At 38.8% G+C, this 24,039-nt stretch overlaps 1 protein-coding gene across 1 annotated transcript in view; it reads right to left on the bottom strand.

Annotated features, from left to right (window-relative positions):
• Positions 1 to 24,039, bottom strand: part of LOC144292425 (uncharacterized) — a 100,620-nt gene that overhangs the window by 53,161 nt on the left and 23,420 nt on the right. Inside the window, exons 5-6 of the mRNA XM_077862659.1 lie at positions 19,493 to 19,594; positions 6,666 to 6,776 (exon numbers count right to left, since the gene is read on the bottom strand). Of these exons, the coding sequence (XP_077718785.1) occupies positions 6,666 to 6,776; positions 19,493 to 19,594 (213 nt within the window). The remainder of the gene's footprint in view (positions 1 to 6,665; positions 6,777 to 19,492; positions 19,595 to 24,039) is intronic.

Raw genomic sequence — 24,039 nt, 5'->3', positions numbered from 1 at the left:
GTGATGAACAAGGTTGAAAAATCCACGTCTAGCAAATACAGTTCTTTGGAGATGACGTCGTCCTTGACCAGACAAGCCCCCCTCCAGCAAACTCTTCTTCCCTTGGCACTTTGGCCTGGAGTTTGGGAAGTTGGGAGTTGTGGGCCAGGTTATTTACAGCTACAGGAGAGAGCAAAACGATTTCTCTTTCTAATTCACACTTTCTCTCTGGATCACTGTCTTCTTATTATGCCACCAATCTTATACTGTGTCAGAGTCGCACCTCTGCTGTCAGACAAACTCCACCACCCTCACAGGCGCCGAGGAAAAATGTGCAAGACGTGTGCGGCCCCTGAGGCTGCGTGGGGGGCCGGCCCCTGGTCAGCTGCCCAGGTCCCAGACTCCTGCACTGGGCTTTGAGTCGAGCTGCTCTTGGTGACAACAAAGGAGCCCCACAGGCCCAAAGGGCTCCCAGGTTGATTGAGCTTCATTGTTTTCCTTTCCTCTTTCTTTGCAGCATTTTCCTTCCATGATTAAATCTCCTATTTTAGCCTGCAAGTAACTGGCCCTGCAAGAGCTCAACGGGTTGGGTTGGGGGTGGGGGAGGACGGGGGATGAGGGACTTCACCAAACAGGGACTCCCATGGAGCTAGTGTTACTTCCCATTGTGATCCCGAACACTTTCTTAAATCTTGGTTTTCCCAGCAGCAAAATTGAGGTAATTTGTACAGGAGTGTGTGGTTCGTATTCTTGAAGAGGATTATTATTTGATTATTTTAATTTTGTGTTATTCCATGGTCTGCAATGTCATGGATATTAATATATTATTATTTTTTTAATTTTTTATTTATTTATGATAGTCAGAGAGAGAGAGGCAGAGACACAGGCAGAGGGAGAAGCAGGCTCCATGCACTGGGAGCCGGACGTGGGATTCGATTCCGGATCTCCGGGATCGCGCCCTGGGCCAAAGGCAGGCGCCAAACTGCTGCGCCACCCAGGGATCCCGATATTAATATATTATTTGATGTTGTTGTTGTTGCACAGGACTGTTATTTCAATAGGATCACTGAGAACTTGAGCTTGCAGCATACGGTAGATCCCCTTTCTAATGCTAGTCTAGGGAGACAGGATAAAAGCTGCCCCCAAAATAGACTTGGAATCCTCCAGCTATCACCTCTTGGCCATGCCTCCAAGATGCTGAGCTCAGCACTCAGGCTGGGCTTGCTGCGAGGGAATCACCGGGGAGCGCTCCTTCAAATATCAGAGCTGCAGGCCACCGCCAGGAACTTCATTTTTAAGAGTTTCTTGGGTGAGTCTGAGTTTGACAGAAAGCTAGATTTCAGATTTAATGTTTTAAGGGAAGTGATTGGATGTTTATACATCTAAATTAGCAAAGTAGCAACCTGCACTGTCACAAGATTTTTACCAAAGTTTAAAATACCTAAGAATGAAACTGTACAGAAATAGCAGTAAAAAAAAAAAAAAGAAGAAGACTTTTAAGAAGTTTGTGCAAACAGGTACAAGAGGCAAGCAGAAACACTTAGGTTTTTGAACAACCTCGTGTTTACTTGTTATTCTTATTAGACTCTGTTTGGCTATATTTTTCTTTTTTTTTTCTTTTTTGGCTATGTTTTTCAACAACTCTATGTATTCTATGGATTTAACAAGAGGCTCCATTTGTTGCTTGGTGATTATTGCTTTCTTCAACAAGTTGGTGACTTCTCTCCTAAAGAGAACCTCCCTGCCACCCGCTTCCTCCCAACGGCTTGTTTCAAATTCTACACATCCCAGAAATACCCTGACCAATTTACATGCTTGCTAAAATTGAATGTGGAAAGCACTACATAAAAATTAAATTATTCCCCTCATTTCTTTCCCTTTCTCTTCTTTTTTTTTTTTTTTTTTTTTTTTTTTAGTTTCATGGTCACATATATTCTCACAGCCCCACTGCCTCTCAGCAGTCCTGTTTTGTTTTTTGTTTTGGCCTCCCTTCACCATTACTGCCTATAAATCGTAGAGCGTGCGTGGAGCTGAAACCGTGTGTGGGTGGGTGCCCTGTAGGAGGCCCTGTAGGAGGCCCTTCGCCCGTTGTTCATGAACCTGGCTGCAGACGGCCGAGCCCATCGTCACACTCAGGTCGTTGCATGCAGTTGTGCTTGGAGCACAGACCCCTTTTGTTTTGTTTCACTTTATTTCCTGCCTCTATTCCTAATTCCCCGCACACGGTCTGCTCCCCACAACGGGGCACGCACAGAACATGTTTGATATAAGGGCCTCGGATACACTCCTTTGTGTTTGTCTTTTTATTCCACATAAATGGTATTATGCTAAGATCTCATTCTATTTCTGTCTCTGTCTGTCTCTCTCTTTTTTACTCCAAACCATGTCTTTTAGGCTCTACCCATGTTGCTGGCTAAATGTACATCTTGTATGTTGTTTCAAAGCGAGGCACAGAAGTGTGGAGTATGCATCCGTTGTTGGCTTGTTTACCCACTGCCCTGGTGATGGTCGCTCTGACTGCCTCTGACAATTCTGTCACACAGAACACTGCGATGAACGTCCTTGTGTATGTCATCTCAGCAGTTTCTTTGGGCTTCTATCTGCAGAAGAGCAATTGCCAGGACAAAGGATTTATAGGCGCTTTACTAGACGTTGCCAGACTGCTTTCTGAGATCCAATAGCACAGCAAGAGTACATGGGGATTCTCATTTCCTCATATCCTCACCAAAACTGGCGATAATCAGATTCCTATCCACACCCCACCCTGCTGCCCCCCAGTCTGGTGGATCTAAAGTGTCATCCTGTTGTTCACTGAGTTTCTCTGCTCACCAACAAAGTTATTCTCCTAGTTTCCTGTATTGACATTATGTTTATAACTTAAAAAATGAGGTCTTTAATACATCTGAGGTCCACTTTTGTATGTGGTATAAAATATGAAGCATAACGTACGGACGTCAATCCATCCAATTTGTGTTTCTCTGTAAAAATGGTGTAGTAAAAATTTTGCCTCCTCCTCGTCGTGGTGCTACTTTTTCTTACATCAAGTTTTAATAAATATTTGAGTGTGTTTCTGAGCTTTCTAATCCACTCCATTCCACTGGTCTATTGCTGTGAGTGCCACTCTTTTTATTACTTATTATTATGGTTTTACAATATACCTTAATATCTGGTATGAAACGTTCCTTTGTCGTGGCGAGCCCCATTCATAAATGATCTAGCTACTTGTAGACAGTTATCCTTCCACATAAATCTGAGGATAAGTTTGACGAGCTACTCAAACATTTTTAATAAAATTTTATTGAAAAATTATTGAGTATTTAGATTAATTTGGGGGAATTGAGATCTTTATAAAGTTCTTCCACCCATGAAGATACTATATATCTTCAGTTATTTAAGTCTTCTTTTATGTACTTTGATTGAGTCGTAAAGATTTTTTTTTATGAAGCTCTTGTGTGTTCTGGGTTGGATTAATTCTTTCCTACCTGGTGGTTTTGCTGCCATTATTAATCATATATTAGTTTCCTTTTATTTTCTTTTTGGTTATGACTGGTGTAGAAGAACACTACTGATTTTTACAAGGAAACCTCAATTTGGTCGATGTTGCTCTAATTAGTTCTAAGCGTTGGTCTATTGATTTTGTTATGATCAGATAATCTGCAAATAATAACAGCTTTATCTCTTTCCTTCCAAGACCATTGACCTTTATTTTTCTTTCTCGTGTTATTGAATAAGTCAGGACCTTAGATATCATGGTAAACAGAAGTTGTTAAAACTGCCATTATTCTTTTCAATCCCAAAAGAAATCTGCTTGAAGTTTCTCTATTAAATGTTTTGTTGTTATTGTATATACTTTACATACTTTTTACTTTTTGTGGTAAGATTTTTGGTAGATAACCTTTATCAAGTTATGAAAAGAAACTTCTATTCCTACTATTTATGGAATTTAAAATACATATACTTGTACTAAACTTTATTACTGACTTTTCTATTGAAAAAGTCATGCAATTTTTTTTTCTTTCATTCATTAACGTGATGATTTGTACCAAAATATTTTCTTAGAAAGCCATTCTTATTTAGGGATAAATCCTACTTCATTATGATGTCTTATATGTAATTTTGATAAACAGTTTTATTCAAGTAGCTACAATTTTTCTTCGGTTTTGTGCATCTATACACATGTAAAATGGACATATTTTTTTTTTTTCATACTATACCTATCTTGTTCTGGAATCAAGATTATAGTAGCCTCATAAAATGAGCTGAGAAGCATCACTTTTTCCTATGTCCTGAAAAAACTCTGGAATATGGATTATTTGCTCTTGAAAGTTGGAAACACTTCATCCATAAAAGTGACTGGCATCTTGCGCTTATGAATGGAGGATGGAGTAGGGGTGGAAATGGGAGAAAAGTCAGGTGGTCTTTTTTGTTTGCTCTACAAATATCTTTATTGCAGTCTATGCCAAGTTTCTATTTATTATTGCACTAATTTTGGCACCTTAATTACTTTTGGAAAATGTCTTTACTTACCTAGTTTTCACATTTACTGTTATATAGTTGTTCAAGGTAGTATTTTATTATTTAAAATTTTTCCTCTTTTCTTTTTATTATTTTCTATTTTGTTTATCTGCATCTTTTTTGGTTTTTATTATTTCTCAATTAAGAGCTGTGTTATAATCAATGAGTGGTAGAGGTTAAGCCTGAGGAAGAAGTGATCAAGTCCTTGATCCAGCTGGGTTGTTTCCCACTGACTATGAGGAACAGGTGTTGCCAGTTGCCTGGCCTTCAGTGGTTTGGTCTTGGCTGCCCAGCACCACGCCGGGGAGAAAAGAAGCTGTCCCTCAGCGATTCCCTGCAGGAGGTGTTGAGCTGTCTTCTGCTACTGGCCGCACTTCCCATCTCCCGAACACACACAGGTATGAAATGGACTTGTTTTCCCTACAAGTCTCTGACTGTCCTTACCATAGTGTCTCAGACCGACCATCCACCTTTCTGCTTCTGAGGCATCTCCACTGCTGTGTTTGAGGGGGTTTGGCAAAGATGCAGGGAGGTTCCCTGCGGGTCAGGCTCTTCTTGGGGTAGGGAGGCCAAACCGCCCAACAAGGCACGGTGTGACCCCGGTTATAACAGCTGACAGAGCCATCCTACAAATAACCGCCAGGCCTAGCAGGAGCGAGGGTGCTGAGTTTAGCTCTTCTCTAGGATTATCATCTTTGGGAAATCGAAAAGTCCTCTGTTTAAGTTTTAGAGATGCTTTCTGCGTTCCATTAACTCACAGAGTGAGGCTGAATGGTTCAATATTACCAAGAACGTTAAGCTTCTTGGGCAAAAATAAAAGAAGACCTAAGAGTTGAAATATTCCTAAAATCAGGTTTTATTTAACTAAAAAAATTTTTTTTTGAAAAATAATTAGTTGTGAGAAGGAACCTAAGGAACAGCCAGATTCAGAAGTAAGGTGTCAAATCTCCTTATTATAGGAGATGCTTCCAATTCATTGGTAAAATCGCTACCACATTATCTCGATTTCTTATCTCTGCGGCTCCTAGGATAAATATGTAGGTAGCACTTAGAGGTAGTTGCTGCACATGCTCACTGATAGTGTCCTTGGATTCCGGTGCACCAAGCACAGGACAAGTCCTACAGGGCAGCCAAAACCTCAGCTAAATTCTACATCAAAAAGGTACAGAATAACTTATCAGGAGACAAGAAATGTTAGTGATTTTCTTGTCCCGGTCTCCACTCAAGAAGGCTCTCGCTGTGCTAACCCTCAGCGTGATGGCAGCATGAGAAAGGACAAGCAAGACCTAGTGTTCAGCAAGGTACACTTAGGGCACGTGTGGCCCTAATGCACGAATTTTTATACCCCAATTAGTCCAAGAATACATTTCAGGAGCATGGAGATATGTGTGCAGCCTTTGGGAGGCCGGGAGTAGGACACCTCACCAAATAGTCCCTTGATGGAACACAGCATTTACCGGTTGTGTATTTGGAAGTCTGGCGGGGAGATAAGGATTTGTCACGTGGTGCCAAAGACAGAAATTTGTTCTACAGAGAGGAAGACAGTTTTAACCTTTCCACAAAATCTAAGTGGGTTCAAGGGTAGGCAGGGGCATGCGTTATCATTGTTCCCTTGCGGGCTCCATCTGGGGCAGGCTTGCTTTAAAGGCAGGCCTCCAGTGGCCCGAGGAGCATCTGTAGGAGCTGAAGATTTGTGATTTCTTTCTTCCTCTCTCTCTTTTAACATTAAAACCCCCAAGGCTCTTAACATCAAAACCGATGGAAAGAAAGGAAAAGGAAAGGAAAAGGAAGAGAGGAAGGAACCAAGAGGCAAGGCAGGGAGAGAGGACAGGAGGAAGAAAGGAGGAGACGTAGTAAAGGGTTCTTGTACTGAGAAGGCCATTGCGTTGAGTTTTTCATGGCAAGGAGTTTAGGGACACATTTCTGTAAGAGAGCACATTTTTGAGGCCATTTCCTGGCTCCACGTAGCTGGCTGTGGATCCAGAAGGAATGCGGGGCAGAGACATGGTTTAGTTCCTAGGAGCTGATGAGAAGCAAGGTGCTAAGGGGAGCTTCTGGGGAGAAGTGCATTTGCACCCAGGGTGCAGGGGCCCTCCCGTGTTGGAATGCCCGGTGGAGCCAAGCTCTCTGAGACTTCGGGTGAGCTGTGAGCTGGGGGCTGGCCCACCTACCTTTCCTGGCAAGGTGCACAGCTTCTGCATGCTCCACGCTGGTGACCTCCGTGCCATTGACAGCCAGCACCACGTCTCCCATCTGGAGGCCGGCTTCCTCTGCAGCACTGTCTGTAAGTGGATGGACAACAAGGGTCTCATTGAGGAGGGGTCCCAAATTGAGGGCCCTGCCGTTTGTCCTCTCTCTAAAAGGCTCTGTCTCTAAAGGGCCTCTCTTTCCAACTTGAGACAATTGCCTCTGTCATTAATAAGAAGCAAAATGCTATCCTCGCAGCCTCCCTTTTCATTTCCCGGACGACGCGGTTTCTTTGCACATTCAGCCGGGCGTCTGCATGGCCTCTTTGCAGTATAATAGCCAGGCTGCTCAGAAACTCAATCTATTCATCCTCCAGAAGGTTCAACTGCTAGTTCTCATTCCTTCATTGCTGCTAGGTCTCTTTGTAACCCTGAGAAAATCGCTTAACCTCAATATCTTCATCCATAAAAAGGGGGGTGGGGGCAGTGCTTCTCCGCAGGATTGTTGAGGGAACAAGTAATTGAAATACTTATGAAGTTGTGGCAAAAACAGATCTTGGAGTAGTCAGGAAAGAAAAAAAAAGAAATAAAGAGCTGCTTTCACTTTGATTGTGGAGGCTCCTTTCTGAGCCATCTCCGAAAGGAAACCAAAAATAGTCTAAGCCTTAGGATTTAGGCTTCAGAAGGTGGGGAGGATCTCTCCAGAGGCTATTTATTTTATCTCCTGGTTTCCTAGCATCTGCATTTACTGTAACATACCTAATATTCTCTAAGGGTAAGAGAGGCGTAATAAGTCATTTCAAGGTTAATTCGTTTTAGATAAGCTCTCCCCTATATTGGACCAAGATTCTTTCTGTCGTAGTTTAAACCCTTTTTTTTCTTTTTTTTTTTACATCAGTTTAAGCCCATTTCCTCTTTTTAAAAAATGACTTTTAATGAGTCTTATTTAAAACTTTTTTAGTTTTTGATTCCAGTATAATTAACATGCAGTATTATATTCATTTCAGGTGTACAATACAATGAATCAACAATTCTGTACATTATGCAGTACTCATCACAAGTGCACTCCTTAATCCCCATCACCTGCTTCTCTCATCCCCCCACCCCCAAACCCCCACATACATACCTCCCCTCTGGTAACCAGCACTTGTTCTCTATAGAGTTAACAGTCTGTTTCTTGGTGTGTCTGTCTCTTTTCTTCCTTTGCTCACTTGCTTTCGTTTCTTAAAATTACATACATGAGTAAAATCATATGGTATTTATCTTTCTCTGACTGACTTATTCCACTTAACATTACACTCTTTATCTCCAATCATGTTATTGCAAATGCCAAGATTTCATTCTTTTTTATGGCTGAATAATGTTTCATTTCATATATATATATATATATATATATGAATATGAATATATATATATTCTTTATCCATTCATCTATCAATGCACACTTGTGCTGCTTCCATATCTTGGCTATTGTAAGTAATGGTGCACATAAGGGTGCATATATCTCTTCATATTAGGGTTTTTGTATTCTTTGGGTAAATACCCAGTTGTGCGATTACTGGGTCAAAAGGTAGTTCTATTTCTAACTTTTTGGGGCACCTCCGTACTGTTTTCCATGGTGACTGCACCAGTTTGCATTCCCACCAACAGCACAAGAGGGTTCCTTTTTCCTCCACGCCCTCATCAACACTTGTTGTTTCTTGTGTTTTTTATTTTAGCCATTTTGATGGGTGTGAAGTGACCTCTCATGGTAGTTTTGATTTGTATTTCCCTGGTGATGAGTGAGGTTGAGCATCTTTTCATATGTCCGTTGGCCATCTGGATGTCTTCTTTGGAAAAATGTCTGTTCATATCTTCTGCTTATTTTTAAATTGGATTATTTGTTTTTGGTGTTGAGTTGTATCAGTTCTTCATATATTTTGGATACTAACCCTTTATCAGATATGTCATTTGCAAATATCTTCTCCCATCAGTAGGTTCCTTTTAGTTTTGTTGATTGTTTCCTTTGCTGTGCAGAAGCTTTTTATTTTGATGCAATCCCAATAGTTTGTTTTTGCTTTTATTTTCCTTGCCTCAGGAGACCTACCTAGAAAAATGTTGCTCTGATAGAGAAATTACTGCCTGTGCTCTCTTCTAGGCCTTTAATGGTTTCAAGTCTCACATTTAAGTCTTTAATCCAGTTTGAGTTTATTTTTGTATATGGTATAAGAAAATGGTCCAGTTTTTCTTTTTTATGTAGTTGTCCAGTGTTCCCAGCACCATTTATTGAAGAGACTATCTTTTTCCCATTTCATATTTTTGCCCAGAAGAAAAAGGAGTAAAAGGCAAACTGATAGGGAAGAAGTATTTTTCTCTATATAGAAAAACTTAAAGATTCCCCCAGAAAGCTACTAGAAGTGATAAATGAATTTAGTAAAATAGCAAGATACAAAATCAAAGTACAGAAATATGCTGCACTTCTATACACCAATAATGATGCAGCAGAAAGAGAAATTAAGGAAACAATTCTATTTAAAGTTACACCAAAATAATAAATAATAAAATAACTGGGAATAAGCTTGACCAAATAAAACTATAAAACACTGATAAAGAAATTGAAAATGACACAAAGAAATAGAAAGACATTCCATGCTCATGGATTAGAAGAACAGAGATTGTTAAAATGTCTATATTACCCAAAGCAATCTACACATTTAATGCAATTCCTATTAAAATACCAACAGCATTTTTTACAGAGCTAGAACAAGCAACCCTAAAATTTGTATGGAACCACCAGAGACCCCAAATAGCCAAAGTAATCTTGAAAAATAAAAATAAGACTGGAGGTATCACAATTCCAGACTTCAAGTAATAGTACGAAGCTTGCAGTAATCAGAACAGTATAGTACTGGCACAGAGATAGACACATAGATCAATAGAATAGAATAGAGAGCCCAAAAATTAACCTACAATTTTATGGGAAATTAATTTTTTACAAAGGAAGAAGTAATAAGCAGTGGGAAAAAGTCTCTTCAACAAATGGTGTTGGGAGCACTGGACAGCTACATGTGAAAGAATGAAACTGGACCACTTTCTTACACTACATACAAAAATAAACTCAGAATGAAGTAAGTACCTAAATGTGAGATCTGGAACCATAAAAATCCTAGAAGAAATACTAGGTAGCAATTTCTTTGACATCGGCTATAGCAACATTTTCCATTTCTTCTTTCTTAGACCTTAGCGCTGGGTTCATGTTCATGGACTTGCAGAGCATTATGCAGCAATATTAGGCTGTCATTACCTAAAGTATCCTCAGAGACTTTAAATCTTAAAGTATGACTCAGTTGGTGAGGTAACATGACTTTGAATATTTTTAGCAATGACTATGGTTTGTTTAAGTCTGTTTATAATAGTATGGGAGGTCTTCTGTGCTTGAATAAGCAATGGCCAATCAATGTAGGAAGGTTAAGCAAAAAGTAATAAGTGATATAGCCTTCACTTACATAATAGCATCCTTAAGATAAATTAAAGTCTCTTGGTGTGGTTGACCATTTGAATAATTCTTTTCCATAGTCTTAAAGGGCTCAAAGGACTTGCTCATGGGAATGCCTTCTGAATTGAATTCCAAAATGACAATATATGTCCAGAAACAACGTCTTACCAATTTTTGTACTCTGTGTAATCACATATGATGTCTTATCTATAGTAGTTTTCCAATAAATACATAGTGAATGAACAAATGGATGACCTAAAATTATATTTTCAAGAAACTTAGAATTACTGGGGAAAATATATGCACGATCAAAAAGAAAAATAACTTTGTAATATGGTAGTGGCAAGTGTAAAATAAATGAAAAGGTAATAGGTATTATGAAACTTCAGAAAAGGGAATTCTCACTCCCATCAGAGTAGTTAAGAAAGACTTTCCAAAGGAAGTGGAATTTTGTCTGACCTTGATGAATAAATAGATTCTCCTTAATGTAAAGTAATGAAGAATACATGGTGATGTAGACTGCTGGGTGTTCACAAACCCAAATCCTTTTCTGTCTGGGATCACAGTTGGACAGCTTTCCTTGGGCTCTCTTGCAACTGGGTAGGCAATGTGATTGAGTTCTGGCCATTGGAATATGGACAGAAATGGTGTGTGTCACTGTCAGGCCTGGCCTATAAAAACAGACCACCCTTCATATTCTTTTCCCATATACCTACCAGATGCAGATGCCTTCAAGAACAAATAAGCTTAGATCTTGAAATATTACATGGGGGCAAACCTACCCTCCAACCAAGAACATCCACACTGGATAGTTCACGTGAGAGACTAATGAGACTTTATCTTAAGCCATTAATCATTTTTGTTGCCAAAGCTAGTATAACCTCAAACAGTCAGTGATCCGTGAAGGAGAAGTCTTCTGAGCAAAAGTATACGAGCAGAATGTTTTAAGACATGCCAAAAACTTAGTGACTCAGGCAATTAGAGCAGAGGTTGTGGGTGAGTAGGAGCAGTGTGGTGGGTAAGGTTGGAAAGGTAGCCCGTATGTAAAGGATCTTGAGTTTAAAGATGAATTTGTACTTGATATTTTAGCAACAGAGATCCATTAAAAGTTTATGAGCAGAAAATAGATATGCGGTAGTTTTTAGAAGATTCATTTAATATGTGGAAAGATTAAGATAAGCAGATCAGCGAGGATAGTATTATTATAAGAATTAAAACAAGCCTGCAATATGACTCTGGAAACAAGAACTGGAAATGAATGGAAGGCGTTACATGCTGTTATTTATTTAGGTATTTCCAATGCCTAATAATCTTTGGCACGTGGTAGGGGCTTTAAAAAATTTGGCTAAATGTATGTAGGTCTTTTTTTTTTTTGATATACCGAAATAACCATTGAAAATATTCATTGAGCTGGTGGAAAAGTAACTTTGACAATGAGATATGAGAAGGGCCTGAGAAATTGATTTAGAATTTATAAACAAAGGGACAGGTATAAGGAGAAAAATAAAGAAAACTAAGGACAAAATCTTGAAGAATAAAGAAGAGCCAAAGAAGAACATAGAGAAGGTGCAAGTAGATCCTAGAGAACATGGAAGTAAAAGATAAATAAAAGCAAGAGAAGATTTTCAAGATGGAGAGAATGGTTAACAGTTCTATCGTGGCAGCACAAAAATAACCACCACAATAACAGTTTAATTCCTACTCTATTTGAGAAGTCTAGAATAAGGATTGAGGAAAAATGACTAAATTTGAAGATAGGAAAGTAAATGATAATCACATAATTTTAAGGGGTATGATGGAAGGGAGAGATGATGTTTAAGCTCTTTGTGCTCATGGATACATGCTACATGATTGACTAGATAGAGTCATAAACTGCTATAATCAAAGGTGTGAGAGTTTAATAAAAGGTCTTCTCTCCCAGGTAAAAATTATTTTACTAAAAAAAATTATTTTACTTAAATGATCCATCAATGTGGAAATAATTCATTTTTTAGCAAGTTTATTTAAAGCGTAAAAATAAATGGTCTTTCGTATATTCATGGAGTTGTGCAGTCATCACCACAATCTAATTTTAGATCATTTTTGTCACCCCAGAAACTCTATAACCATAGCAGTCACTCTATTTCCCCCAACCTCTCAGCTCTATGTCACCACTAATCTATGGGCCTCCATGGCCTTCCTATTGAGGACATTTCTTGTAAGTGCAATTATGCAATATTTACTCTTCTGTGTTTTGTGTCATTGACTTGGCAACATATTTTCAAGATTCATCCAAATTGTATCAGGCACTATATTCCTTTTAGTTGATGAATAAATGTTTTTATTGTAAGGGCCTAGCACATTTTGTTTATCTGTTCATCAGTGGGTGGGAATTTGCATTGTTTTCACTTTTTGGATAAATAATGCTGCCAAGAGAATTTGTGCGCAAGCATTTTGTTTGTGGACTTATGTTTTCATTTGTCTTAGGTATGTACCTAGGAGTGGAATTGCTGGGTCAACTGGTCACTCTGTGTTTAACATTTTGGGGAATGAACAGACTGCTTTCCAAAGTAGCTATGTCCTCTTACATTCCTATCAGCATTGTATGAGCATTCTGGATTTCTCCACATTCTTGCCAAGACTGGTCATTCTTGACTTTTTGATGATAGTCATCCTAGTGGGTGTGTAGTGATATTTCACCGTGGCTTTCTTTTGCATTTTCCTGTTGACTACTTATATTGAATGTGTGTGTGTGTGTGTGTGTGTGTGTGTGTGTGTGTGCGCGCGCGCGCGCGTGCCCGCACGCACTTATTGGCTATTTCTTTATCCTCTTTGGAGAAATCTCTACTCAAATCCTTTGCACTTTTTAAGATTGTGTTATTTATCTTTGTATTATTTTGAGAGTGAAAATGATACTTGTTTGTAGAAAATTATTTCTGCAGTGTAACCCTTCTTGACAGCTCATTGGATTGCTTTTAGCTATAATTATAGATTGCATTGACTATGTTACTCTGTTTTACAATGCGACCCACAAATTTTCCCTTTATTAATTATGGTGAGAGTTTGAGGCAGTATGACTTCTTTTTTTTTTTTTAATTTTTATTTATTTATGATAGTCACAGAGAGAGAGAGAGAGAGAGGCAGAGACACAGGCAGAGGGAGAAGCAGGCTCCATGCACCGGGAGCCCGATGTGGGATTCGATCCCGGGTCTCCAGGATCGCGCCCTGGGCCAAAGGCAGGCGCCAAACCGCTGCGCCACCCAGGGATCCCGAGGCAGTATGACTTCTTGAAGGAGGGAGATATTTCAAGGTGACCATGTAATATCCCACACAGTGGATAGTCCTACTTGAGGCGATTCTTGGGAGCAGTTGGAAGTATTTACGTCCTGCGTGGCACTGGAAGGATTGAGGTGGTAGGAAAACAAGACCAGGGTTTTTGTAAGTTTGTTTCCCTAACAGGATACTTGACTGCATAGTTTTATGTTTATTATAAAGAGTTAAATGCTGAGCTCCTCCATCCTTTGATGCATTTTTACATATAATGCAGAAACCGAAAAACTTATAATTAAAATGGGGGCTTGTCCCTTCATTTAAAAAAAAATTGTACTATAACAGTAGTATTTTAAATTCGAGAACTTCCAGAAAGATGGGCCTGTCCATAATTTCCTCTATGGTTTATCCATCCCTAAATGTATAGTTTTCTTTTCAAGTTTGCTTGGTATCAAAGTTGGAACATCTGTTTCTTTTGTTTATGCCAACAGATCTCATAAGCATTTAGGCTTTCATAGAAAATGTTCATGCAAATGCCAGCCGGGTGTGGGCAATTAGTTATGTAAGCTACAAGCAAACTCCCTCTCTGTATAGTTATGGATAATCATTTCCATCCCACCTACAGGTCTCCCTGCTTTATCTTTTTATCTTCAGTGTGTAATTAAGCCTCTCTAGTGCATCCAGAACAATGTTTTGTGGTGTGAATGAGATTTTCAGAAGTGCTGAAAATACGTGTAATTTTAAAGTCCCTCAACCCCTCATTTAGCAGATTTGACTAGACAATGGATTTCAGAGGTTGCTCTTCAGCATTGAGGAATACATTTTAAAAAAAGAGAAGTAGACTCAGCAGCTACATGAATCCCTGCCAGGGCAGCACTTTCTGATGTTGAATAAAATCCTAGGTTAACTATGTATTGCACCATTTCTGCTACAGCAGGGATCCTTCAGCTTTTCCTATTACAAAACCTAGGGCCCCCTAAATACAAAGTCACTTGCAATGCAAACATTCTGATTTGTTTCCCATTTGAATGGATGAGATACAGTTAACTATCTCATTTGAACAGTTATAAAGGTATCAGAAAATAAAGAAATCGTAACACTTTATTAAACTGCATTTCCTTATTTTATCTAGAAAGACAGTCATGAACAACGTTTTGGATATTTTGCAAAAATCGGACTAAACTTATCAAGTCAGACCTGTTTGATTTTTAAAGCGTGGTCATTTTTATTTTCCTTCTGAGTTCTATTTCTTCATTTAACATTAATCTTGTGAAGGCAGAGGTAGAAAGAAGAGAGTAGGGACAGGGAAAGAGGGAAGGGGAGAGAGAAAATGGAGAGAAAGATGAGGACAAATAGATTGGGAAGGTGGGAAACATCCGCCAATAGGTTCCCCATGAATAAACATTTATTTTCTTAAGGACAAATGCCTTTTAAAAACATAGTAAAAACTCAGAAACCACTTTATGATAAAAAGTTGCCTATTCTTTGTGTCTATATAGAAATAATTAAGCCCACAATTGTTTTTGTCGTTGTTTCTTTTGTTAATTTGAAGGGCACTAAGGGGTCAAGCAAGGTTGACACAGGCAAAATTTGCCATTTTTATCTTTTGTCACCTGAGTTCCTCTTCTGCTCTTCTCCCCACTTGCTTGGGGTCTCCCCTTCTACACCCAAATTCCACCAACATTTGGGTAAAACCCCTCTCTTCCCCAATCATTAAGGGATTTATTTGCTAAATAATCATTTATATGTTTGAATAACTGGTTAAACTTTAATTGAAAAAACTGAAATATGACTTCCATTGAAATTCATTTGTATCAAAGTAAAAAAGTATAAAATATACCCTTGCATTTGCACTTTTAATATCTAATTATAGACTAAACAAGTTTTTTTTTTCCCCAGATGAAAGAATTTTCAGTTTAATTACTTGGCCCTTTGCTTTCCTATAAATATGTTAGAATATCATTGAATTTTTTTTTTTTTTTTTTTTTTTTTTTTACTGATAAAACGAAGTCAAAAACAAAGGCAGCTATGCTTACTAGAATTTTAGTTAGGATTCCATGTAATCTGTTTTAGAAAGAATTGACATCATTCAATATTAAGGCTTAAAAATGATACATATGTCTTTCCTGCTGTTAATTTAGGTGTTCCTCAATTTCTTTCTATATTTTATTATTTTCTTTTTTTTTTAATTTTTATTTATTCATGATAGGCACACAGTGAGAGAGAGAGAGGCAGAGACACAGGCAGAGGGAGAAGCAGGCTCCATGCACTGGGAGCCCGACGTGGGATTCGATCCCGGGTCTCCAGGATCGCGCCCTGGGCCAAAGGCAGGCGCCAAACCACTGCACCACCTAGGGATCCCTATTTTATTATTTTCAAAGTAGTATTCATTATACCTTCATTAGAATTATTCCTATCGATAGGCTTTTTTTCTCTCTCTCTCTTTCTAAGGCTTTCCATTCCTACCTTCTCTGGAGGTCTTAGAGCTACACTGCCCAGAAGTGCCTTCACCTGCCACACTTTGTCTCACGTCACACTGAGGTTACACTCTCACTAGGAAGTCACCCGTGCCAGCCAGTGACTGCATTTGGTGGGTGTCCTGCCACCAGGCTCTTTCTGGCCAATGCAGGATTTCTCTAATGAACACTCTTTACTCTGGGGCTTCCTGTCCACCTGTCTCAGAATTTTTCAGAGCTATGCTGCAGTTTGAGGTTCTAACTATGCAGTCATGATTCCTTCTCTGTCTCCCTTCACAAGTGCCAGACCTCCACTGTGGGGCCTTCAGAAGGTTTTTCTGCCCATTTATGCTCTTTTGTCTGTCATAGTGATTTCCTTCAGTCTTTTACACATCTGTTTTCATATTCATGACTTATTTCTCACACAACAGGAAGTCCTTTTATTACCTTAGAGAAATTTGCATCAATTCCCTACTTACTGATGTTTCTGTAAGCCATGAGAAAGTGGGAAAATTGACCTTCAATTGGAAAAGAAGGAAAGGAGGAACAGATAAAAAAAAAAAAAAATTGAGTACATTTGAAAGGGCCAGGGTGAGATTTCTGATGAATGGAGAATAGAGATGAGAAATCTTGAAGAAGATAATCCAGGCCTGCAAGTTTGAAGAAGGTTCAGGAAGAGGAGAGAAATTTTAAATTGGATAAAAATGCTCAAACTTTGATTATCAATACACTAGACCAACCTGTTGTTCTGTGATTTTTGTATGGACTTTTAATGACAAAACAACAGTACTGTTTATTGTCTAAGAGAGACTACAAAAATTGAGATCCATCCCAGAACTCCCCCAGAGCGGCGAAGAATGGGTCTATAATGAAGCTTAATGGAGAAAAAGCTATTTTATGTCAGACATTGAATCCTGCTCAACTGTAAAAGGTATTTGAGATAATGTCAGTTCAACTGTGTAACTAAGAGGAGTTGATGCGATTTTTAAGGTATTGAATGTTTTTTCTTAACAGTTGAGAATGAATTAGGTCAACTCAAGTCATGAAACATTCAAAGGCAATTCTTTGATAAGAATAATAGGATTTTTAAAGAATGTGACTAGATGGAAATAATAAATCAAGAAAAGAAAGAATACCACCTTCGTGTGCACTATGCAACGTTTGTTGGTTTGTGTGACTTGTTTATCACTCGGTGGGTGCAGAGTGTCATGGTGTCAGTATGGCTTGAGGCTGAGTGGTTGTAGAGTTCCTTGAGGTTCCTCTCACATCTTTTCCATCTCTTCTCCAGTATGTGATGGGCTGGGTTAGGCAAAGCAGCATTGTTCCACTCTCAAGTCCAGGGCTCACCCTGGTTTCCTAGCAACTCAGGCAGGCTATCCTCTTGCATTTGGCTTAAGTGAAACAGTTCACAGTGTTCCCTAGGGGACCCAGAAACCCGAGGACATTTGAGGGTTGAAGCCCATCCCTTCTGTCTTTATGACTCTGGTGTGCCACGAGAAGGCTGGAACTGCTGAAATCATTTTGAATCCAAATGGGAAGCTTGTAACACCAAGGAAATTGGGGTCAAAGAATTCATACCTTTGATGAAATTGAGCTACAGAAACAAATCAAACACCTGCGCTGTCTCAGAACCTTCAACTTTTGTGAGTCCATAAACTCCCTTCGTGACTTAAACCATTATCAGTCAGATTTCTTACTAGTTGCAACAGAGGGTCCTAACTGATAGAAGTCACAGGGAAAGAACTCTGTTTCCGGGGATAGAAATTCTTAGATCCGAATCCTGCAGTTGTCATGATGTAGTTGATTAACTTTAGGCCAGTTGCTCAACTAGTTTAAGCCTTAATATATTTTTCATCTGCGGGATCCCTGGGTGGCGCAGCGGTTTGGCGCCTGCCTTTGGCCCAGGGCGCGATCCTGGGGACCCGGGATCGAATCCCACGTCGGGCTCCCGGTGCGTGGAGCCTGCTTCTCCCTCTGCCTGTGTCTCTGCCTCTCTCTCTCTCTCTGTATGACTATCATAAATAAATAAAAATTATAAAAAAATATATATATTTTTCATCTGCTAAATGGAAGTGATCATGTCACGTTTCAAGTTCTGTTGCATTGATTACATGGGAGGACATATATCAAGTGCCCTGCTCATAATAGGTACCCAATGAATATGATAGCTTTTATATTTAAAGTAAATTTAATTTCCATTGTGATATTATAAATAAGTAAATTTCCTTTTTTGAAAACATCAATTAATGTGTAATAGACATCCAAACTACTTAGAACTGTTAGTTCCCTCTTTCTTAAAGAAGACAAATCCTCTGTGTTACACAGAATCTATGCCATGGATCACCTGGTAACTTGTACAAAGAACTTTCCATAGGAAGGGTTCTAAAACTATAAAACTTCCTTGTTGCATGAGGAATATCTCACTTACTACTTAGATACTCAATATTTCTTTCCTTTTATCCCATGCACTGAGAATTCATTGGAAAATTCTGTTCATACAAAGAATATGTGATGGTCTGACCCACTGTTTCCCACCGGTATCACCCAGGACCGTGGAATGCTGGACTAGGAGGCAACAATTTCATGAGCTCAGCTGTCACTCCTCTGGCCTTTCCCAGAGCTGAGTGGTCATCCACTTTTTAACAGATCTGAGAACACATTCCCAGCGGAATCACAGAGCATACAGTGGAAGGAACACCTGAATGCTGACAAGCAAAGGAAAATGAAATGTGACCTCGGGTGATAATGGCCCAGGGAAGGAATTATGGCACAAGGGCAGAGCAGGAAGGGTTGTAATACTGCTGGGTGGTACTCCTCCCTTCCTCTCTGCCCTATGCTCCCCAGCTTTTATCCCTAAGGTTCTCATAGTCATTCAACAAGTATTTTGGGGCATCTCCTCTATTGCCTTTAAGACACTGCACAAAGTAGTGAGGATAAAATGGTGGATGAAATAAAGTTTCTGACCTTGGTGAATTCACAGTCCAGATGGGGACGATAATGTAATTCAGAGACACCCCCTCCCCCTTCTCGGCCCTGGGCCTCTTCTAATGCAGCATGCTGGGTGTAGATAATCTTTATCTTATAGTCCTGCCAATCTTAGTCTTCTGGCTCCATTTTTTTCATAGGCTTGACCTCAGATGATTCTTCCATTATATAGGTCAGGGAGTAAAGGATCTAATGTTGATGAGGTATTTATGAATTTCTAATTGGCTTATTAGGAAATAAAGAAATCTGAGAGGCTGTAAGGAAAATAATTTGGGGGTAATGGAACTCCTCCCAGGAACTATTAGATACAAACAGATTGGCGATTGCCAATTCCTAAGACCCTTCCTACCTGCAGAGCCCTGTAGCCCTGTTTCCACAGGTACAGGTAGGGCTCTTTGTAGGGAGACCGAGGCCCGATGGCTACCAGGGGAGCGTGTTCCATCAGGAAAGCATGGTCTTTTAAAAAGTATTTGATCGTGATGTGGGCTCTTTGAATCACCATGAGTTTTGATAAACTGAGATTTAGAAATTGCTTCTATTGCATGTGTGTGCTTTATGGGATATATCAAAGGCTATTTATCATGTTGTGTGAGGTTTGAGACATTCGTTCTGCTCTGAATGCAAGCTGCTATAGCGAGGCAACTTACTAGCATCCACTTCGGTGACCACGATTGGCTTGGAGAATTCAATTCGGAATCCCCAGGGATAATCACCGGTTCCTTTGAACAGCTTCACGGTTCGCTCTCGAACTGAAGGAGAAGCAAAGAGGGCATTCTTTTGAGTTACTCTTTAGATACCACAAATATGGTCATAACAGTAGATAGCATTTATTGCTGGTTTATGACATGCCAGACCTAATAAAAATGTTCTAACCACTTATTAGTATTATCCAATTTAATCTTTATATCAGCCTGTTATTCTTTTTTTGGAGGGGAGGAAACTGAGGCACAGTGAGCTGTTTTTCGGGTTGTTTTGTCTTGTTTTTGTTTTTGTTTTAGAGAGAGAGTGGGGGAAGGAGCAAAAGGAGAGGTAGAGAGAGAATCTTAAGCAGGTTCCACACTCAGGGCTTTATCTCACGACCCTGAGATTATGACCTGAGCTGAAATCAAGGGTTGGATGCTTAACTGACTGAGCCACCCAGGTGCCCCCAGACAACGAGAGGTTCAACAACTCGCCTGGGTCATATGGTGAGTAAGGGGCAGTGCTCACCACCCCATGGCCGCATGACTCCCGAAAGGCAGCTCAGCCTTACAGGTCTGAGTCACTCAGGTCCAATGTCCTAACAATAGGACTGGTGTTGCAAAGTTATACATGGAAATAAGAAAACAGAATCCTCAGCTGTACATTTAAGTCTTACAGGAACCCAAAAAAGCCTGAATAACTGAGTTTCTCAGAAAAAGCAGGAACTGCTGGGAGGACCTTCCAGGTGTTGTAAGTGTAAGATTGCGTCGTACTGAAAGTGGGGAGTTCACAGTAAGAATTTATGGATTTTTACATTAGTCTAATGATCTTTAATTGATGTAGCCTTGCTATTTCTCAGTCTGATTTTCTATATATCTGCTCCATTTCTCCTCCTGCTACCTTCATAGCCTCTTTTCTATATAAATGTGTGTAGATCTGTGTGTGTGTGTGTGTGTTTCTTCATAGCTTCTGCTCACTAATGAGTTTGGCTTATTTATAACTTCTGCTCACTCATGGACCCTCTTGACTTTTCTCTACCTCAAGACATTTTAACTTCTGTGCTCAGTACCATAAGGGCATCTTCCCACATCAAATTTGTGAAAGTGAGAATCTCACAGGTTGAAAACATCTCTGCTCATAACTCTATGGGCTGTTACTCTTCAGTGGTGACAAAAGGGCAGGATTGTAAGGCTGCAAATATGTCTCTGCAGGTCTGTTCCTTTTATAGCAGGTCAGTTTACATAACAGGAGATGTGGACATTGTAAGCATTTTGTCTTTTACTGTATATGGACATTTTGTTTTTTATTTAGAAGAAAAGTTATGCCTAAGTCATGTTAGAATATAAAACTGAAATAAAACATCTGAAGGGATTATGTGATCTCAGATGGATCCATTTTTTTAAATAAGTGTTGACAAAGTTATCCAATGAAGAATGATAAACAAAAAGCTTCAAAATACTGAGTGTTGGGTTGTATTTATGGTCAGGTTCACCAGAGAGAATCATTACCTTAATACTGGAAAAATTAATCTGCCCCCAACAATTACACTTTATGATGGTATACTTAATTGGGTGAGTTTTCTTTTCTATATGTTAATATCTAAAAAATGATAAAGAATAAATCATAATAAAGAATAATTAATGATAAACTCCCTGAGCTCCATAAGTGAATTATTAGTAAGAGGCCTATTGTTAAGTCTCTGGGGGGAAAAGTCAGGTAATTAATTATAAAACAAGAATGCTTGTCTATTAATAAGGACAGGGCAAATTCACACCATAAAACATAATTTAATAGAATCCCTTTATATTAAAAAAATAGGAGAATTTACGGGTAATTTATTTTTCTGCTTCTTTCCAACCCTTCTTTGATATTTCTGTATTTCAATTCTCATGTCTCAGAGAGTTTTAGATCTTCCTCTGAACTGGAGATCAAGGACATTTCTTCATTGAAGGTTGCATCCTCTTTAGATCCATATTCAAAGGCTGTTATGGAATGCCTAATGTAGGCAAATTATGGATAGAATTAGAAGCAATTGAGAGGTCAAAGGAACTCTTAAGAATTTAAAATGATTGACTCCACAATTATATTTTGAGTAGGAAAAAAAACCCCACTCCAAATTTCCATTTGATGAGGAATCTCTTCCTGGCTGTCCCTGACCTTTGAAGATACTATTATTATTAATTTACATTACAGTTTAAAGATTTCTAATTACAGAGTTTGTAAGAAGATTTGCCATTACTTTATTAAATTTTCTCTCAGCTATTCTGAGGTAAATTAGTGGGGTTTTCTAAAATTAAATTTCCTATAAGAAGTGACAAATACAGTAATAAGTTAGGCAATATATCCACATGTTCTTGGATGTGACCTCCTGCTTGGTCAGTCAGCTAGGGAGCAAAAATATTGCTAAAAACAAGGAAATAAGCGTCTCTGTCTTTAGTGATCCATTATAACGTAATAGTAGAAGTTATTCATTCACAAACATTTACTAGGTATCTACTGTTTGTCCAGGTGTTTTCCTTTGTGTTACGATTGTAATGGTAAAGATGGGCAAGAGACTTTTTCTCATGAACTTTTCATGCCAGACCCTGGCTGCCAAAGTTGGCAACCATTTAAAGAGAAGGATAGGCTCTTCATGTACATTCCTGAAGGAATGTTTATCTTTCCAATTTGTCTGAAGAAAATACACTGTTTTACTGCTGTTGAGAACAGTATGGGGAAAACATGGCAAAGTTGCCAGGAAGGTACTAGTGTAACCCAATCCTAAAGCTCTTTCCTCTGCTCTGCTCTATGCTCCTGGGAAGATTTCCATCCTTTTGTTAATCTCCTTTTGGCCGTCATTTTATATCACTGTTTTGATTGTCATTGACTGGATCTCAGTATAATTTAAGGGACAGAAATAAGAAATTCAAGGACACGGAAATGGATATTTTCACAATCTGCAACAGGCTGGTAGCCAATCAGGGCAGAAAGAAGATCAGAAATCCTATTTCTGACCTCGGTAGAAATCATTTCTAACATCTCATGTCAAAATGTTTTGCTCCCTCTAGGTTACTCTCTTGATACTGTCTTCTGCTTTTGACAGATTGATTACCCAACAGATATTTGTTTAATGGAATATATTTATTGTGTTGATTCAAATCAAATCATGTTCGTTGTTTTGTTTTCATATTCCATGAGACTGTTAAGATAGCTAATGCTTTCAAGGCTGCAGTGATAGTGCTTTTTTTTTCTTTCTTCTTCGTTCAGGCAAATTGAATGTCAACAATGTATGTGAAAGTATAAACAATTCCATGAAGTCTTTAAATGGTGAACTCAACTGTAGCATTCTCCTGTGGAGAGGAGACAATCAAAATATGTTGCAATATGTTCCTCTCCCATCCTCAAGACAGTTTTCTCATATTTTAAGATTTACAGGCCTGGTTTCCTCTGCCACTGTCTGGTAGATAATCTATGAGTGCCACACAGCTGCTGAAAAGCCACAAATGAATGTCATTGTCTTTTCAGAGACTTTGTGGGCACATCTTCAAGTAATTTTTCCCCTCAAATAACACACTTCCTTGGAATCATCTTGTTAGATGTAAAAGTTCAAAGGAAGGGTAAATATTTCCATAAAAATAAGACCATTCACATATTAAAAATACCCTAAAACTTTTTTGTTGCTCCTTCAATATGCTTTTTTTGTTTTTTAATTTAGGGGGGGGGGGAGAGAACACAAGCACAAGGGGCAGAGGGAGAGAAAGAGAGAATCCTAAGTAGGTTCGATATTCAGTGCAGAGCCTGACATGGGGCTTGATCCCGGGACCCTGAGATCATGACCTGAGCCCAGACTAAGAGTTGGATGCTTAACTGACTGAGACACCCAGGAGCCCCTCAATATACTTCTAGAGTGATGCAAACCTTTATCTATTTCTTCCATTTATAGAAGGGCTCTTTTAGGGGATTAAGATTGATTTTTTTTTAAGTGTAAAATTTGTTCTCATGAAATACATGCTGGTAGATATAAATTAGTATGTCAGTATCTTAAAATGCCATTAGGTTGATAAAGATATTTTTCAGTTAAAAAATTATTCATTTGTCTCCAGCTCATCTTTCCTCTCAATCTCCGTTTTCTTCCATTGATCTCTCAATATCATGTAGTTAAGAACATCAGCATCTGCTAACGCTTTCAAGTCTTGGTAACAGTAAGAAAGAACAACTGCTACATTCTTGAACTACATTTATTAAGTTTCATTTTAATAAATAGTATTATGAAACTCACTTGCAGCATTTAAGCATTTTGTTTTTCTTATGTGTGATATATATATATATATATATATATATATTACATGGGAATGCACATCATATGTATATATCCACACATAAGGGAAATTTTTGGCAAACTTGAACACATTTTTTTAACCAAAGTGAATAATAGTGAATCAATCAAATGCTTTATTTCTTGATGACCATAAGCAGTTGCGGAAATGGCAAGAATGTGCTTTTTTTACAGGTATCATATATCATGTGTTAGCCA

Source organism: Canis aureus, chromosome 2 (assembly GCF_053574225.1).
Source record: "Canis aureus isolate CA01 chromosome 2, VMU_Caureus_v.1.0, whole genome shotgun sequence".
Taxonomy (NCBI): Eukaryota; Metazoa; Chordata; class Mammalia; order Carnivora; family Canidae; genus Canis; species Canis aureus.
The sequence above is the reverse complement of the archived record's forward strand: the minus strand, read 5'-3'. Positions and strand labels throughout refer to the sequence as shown.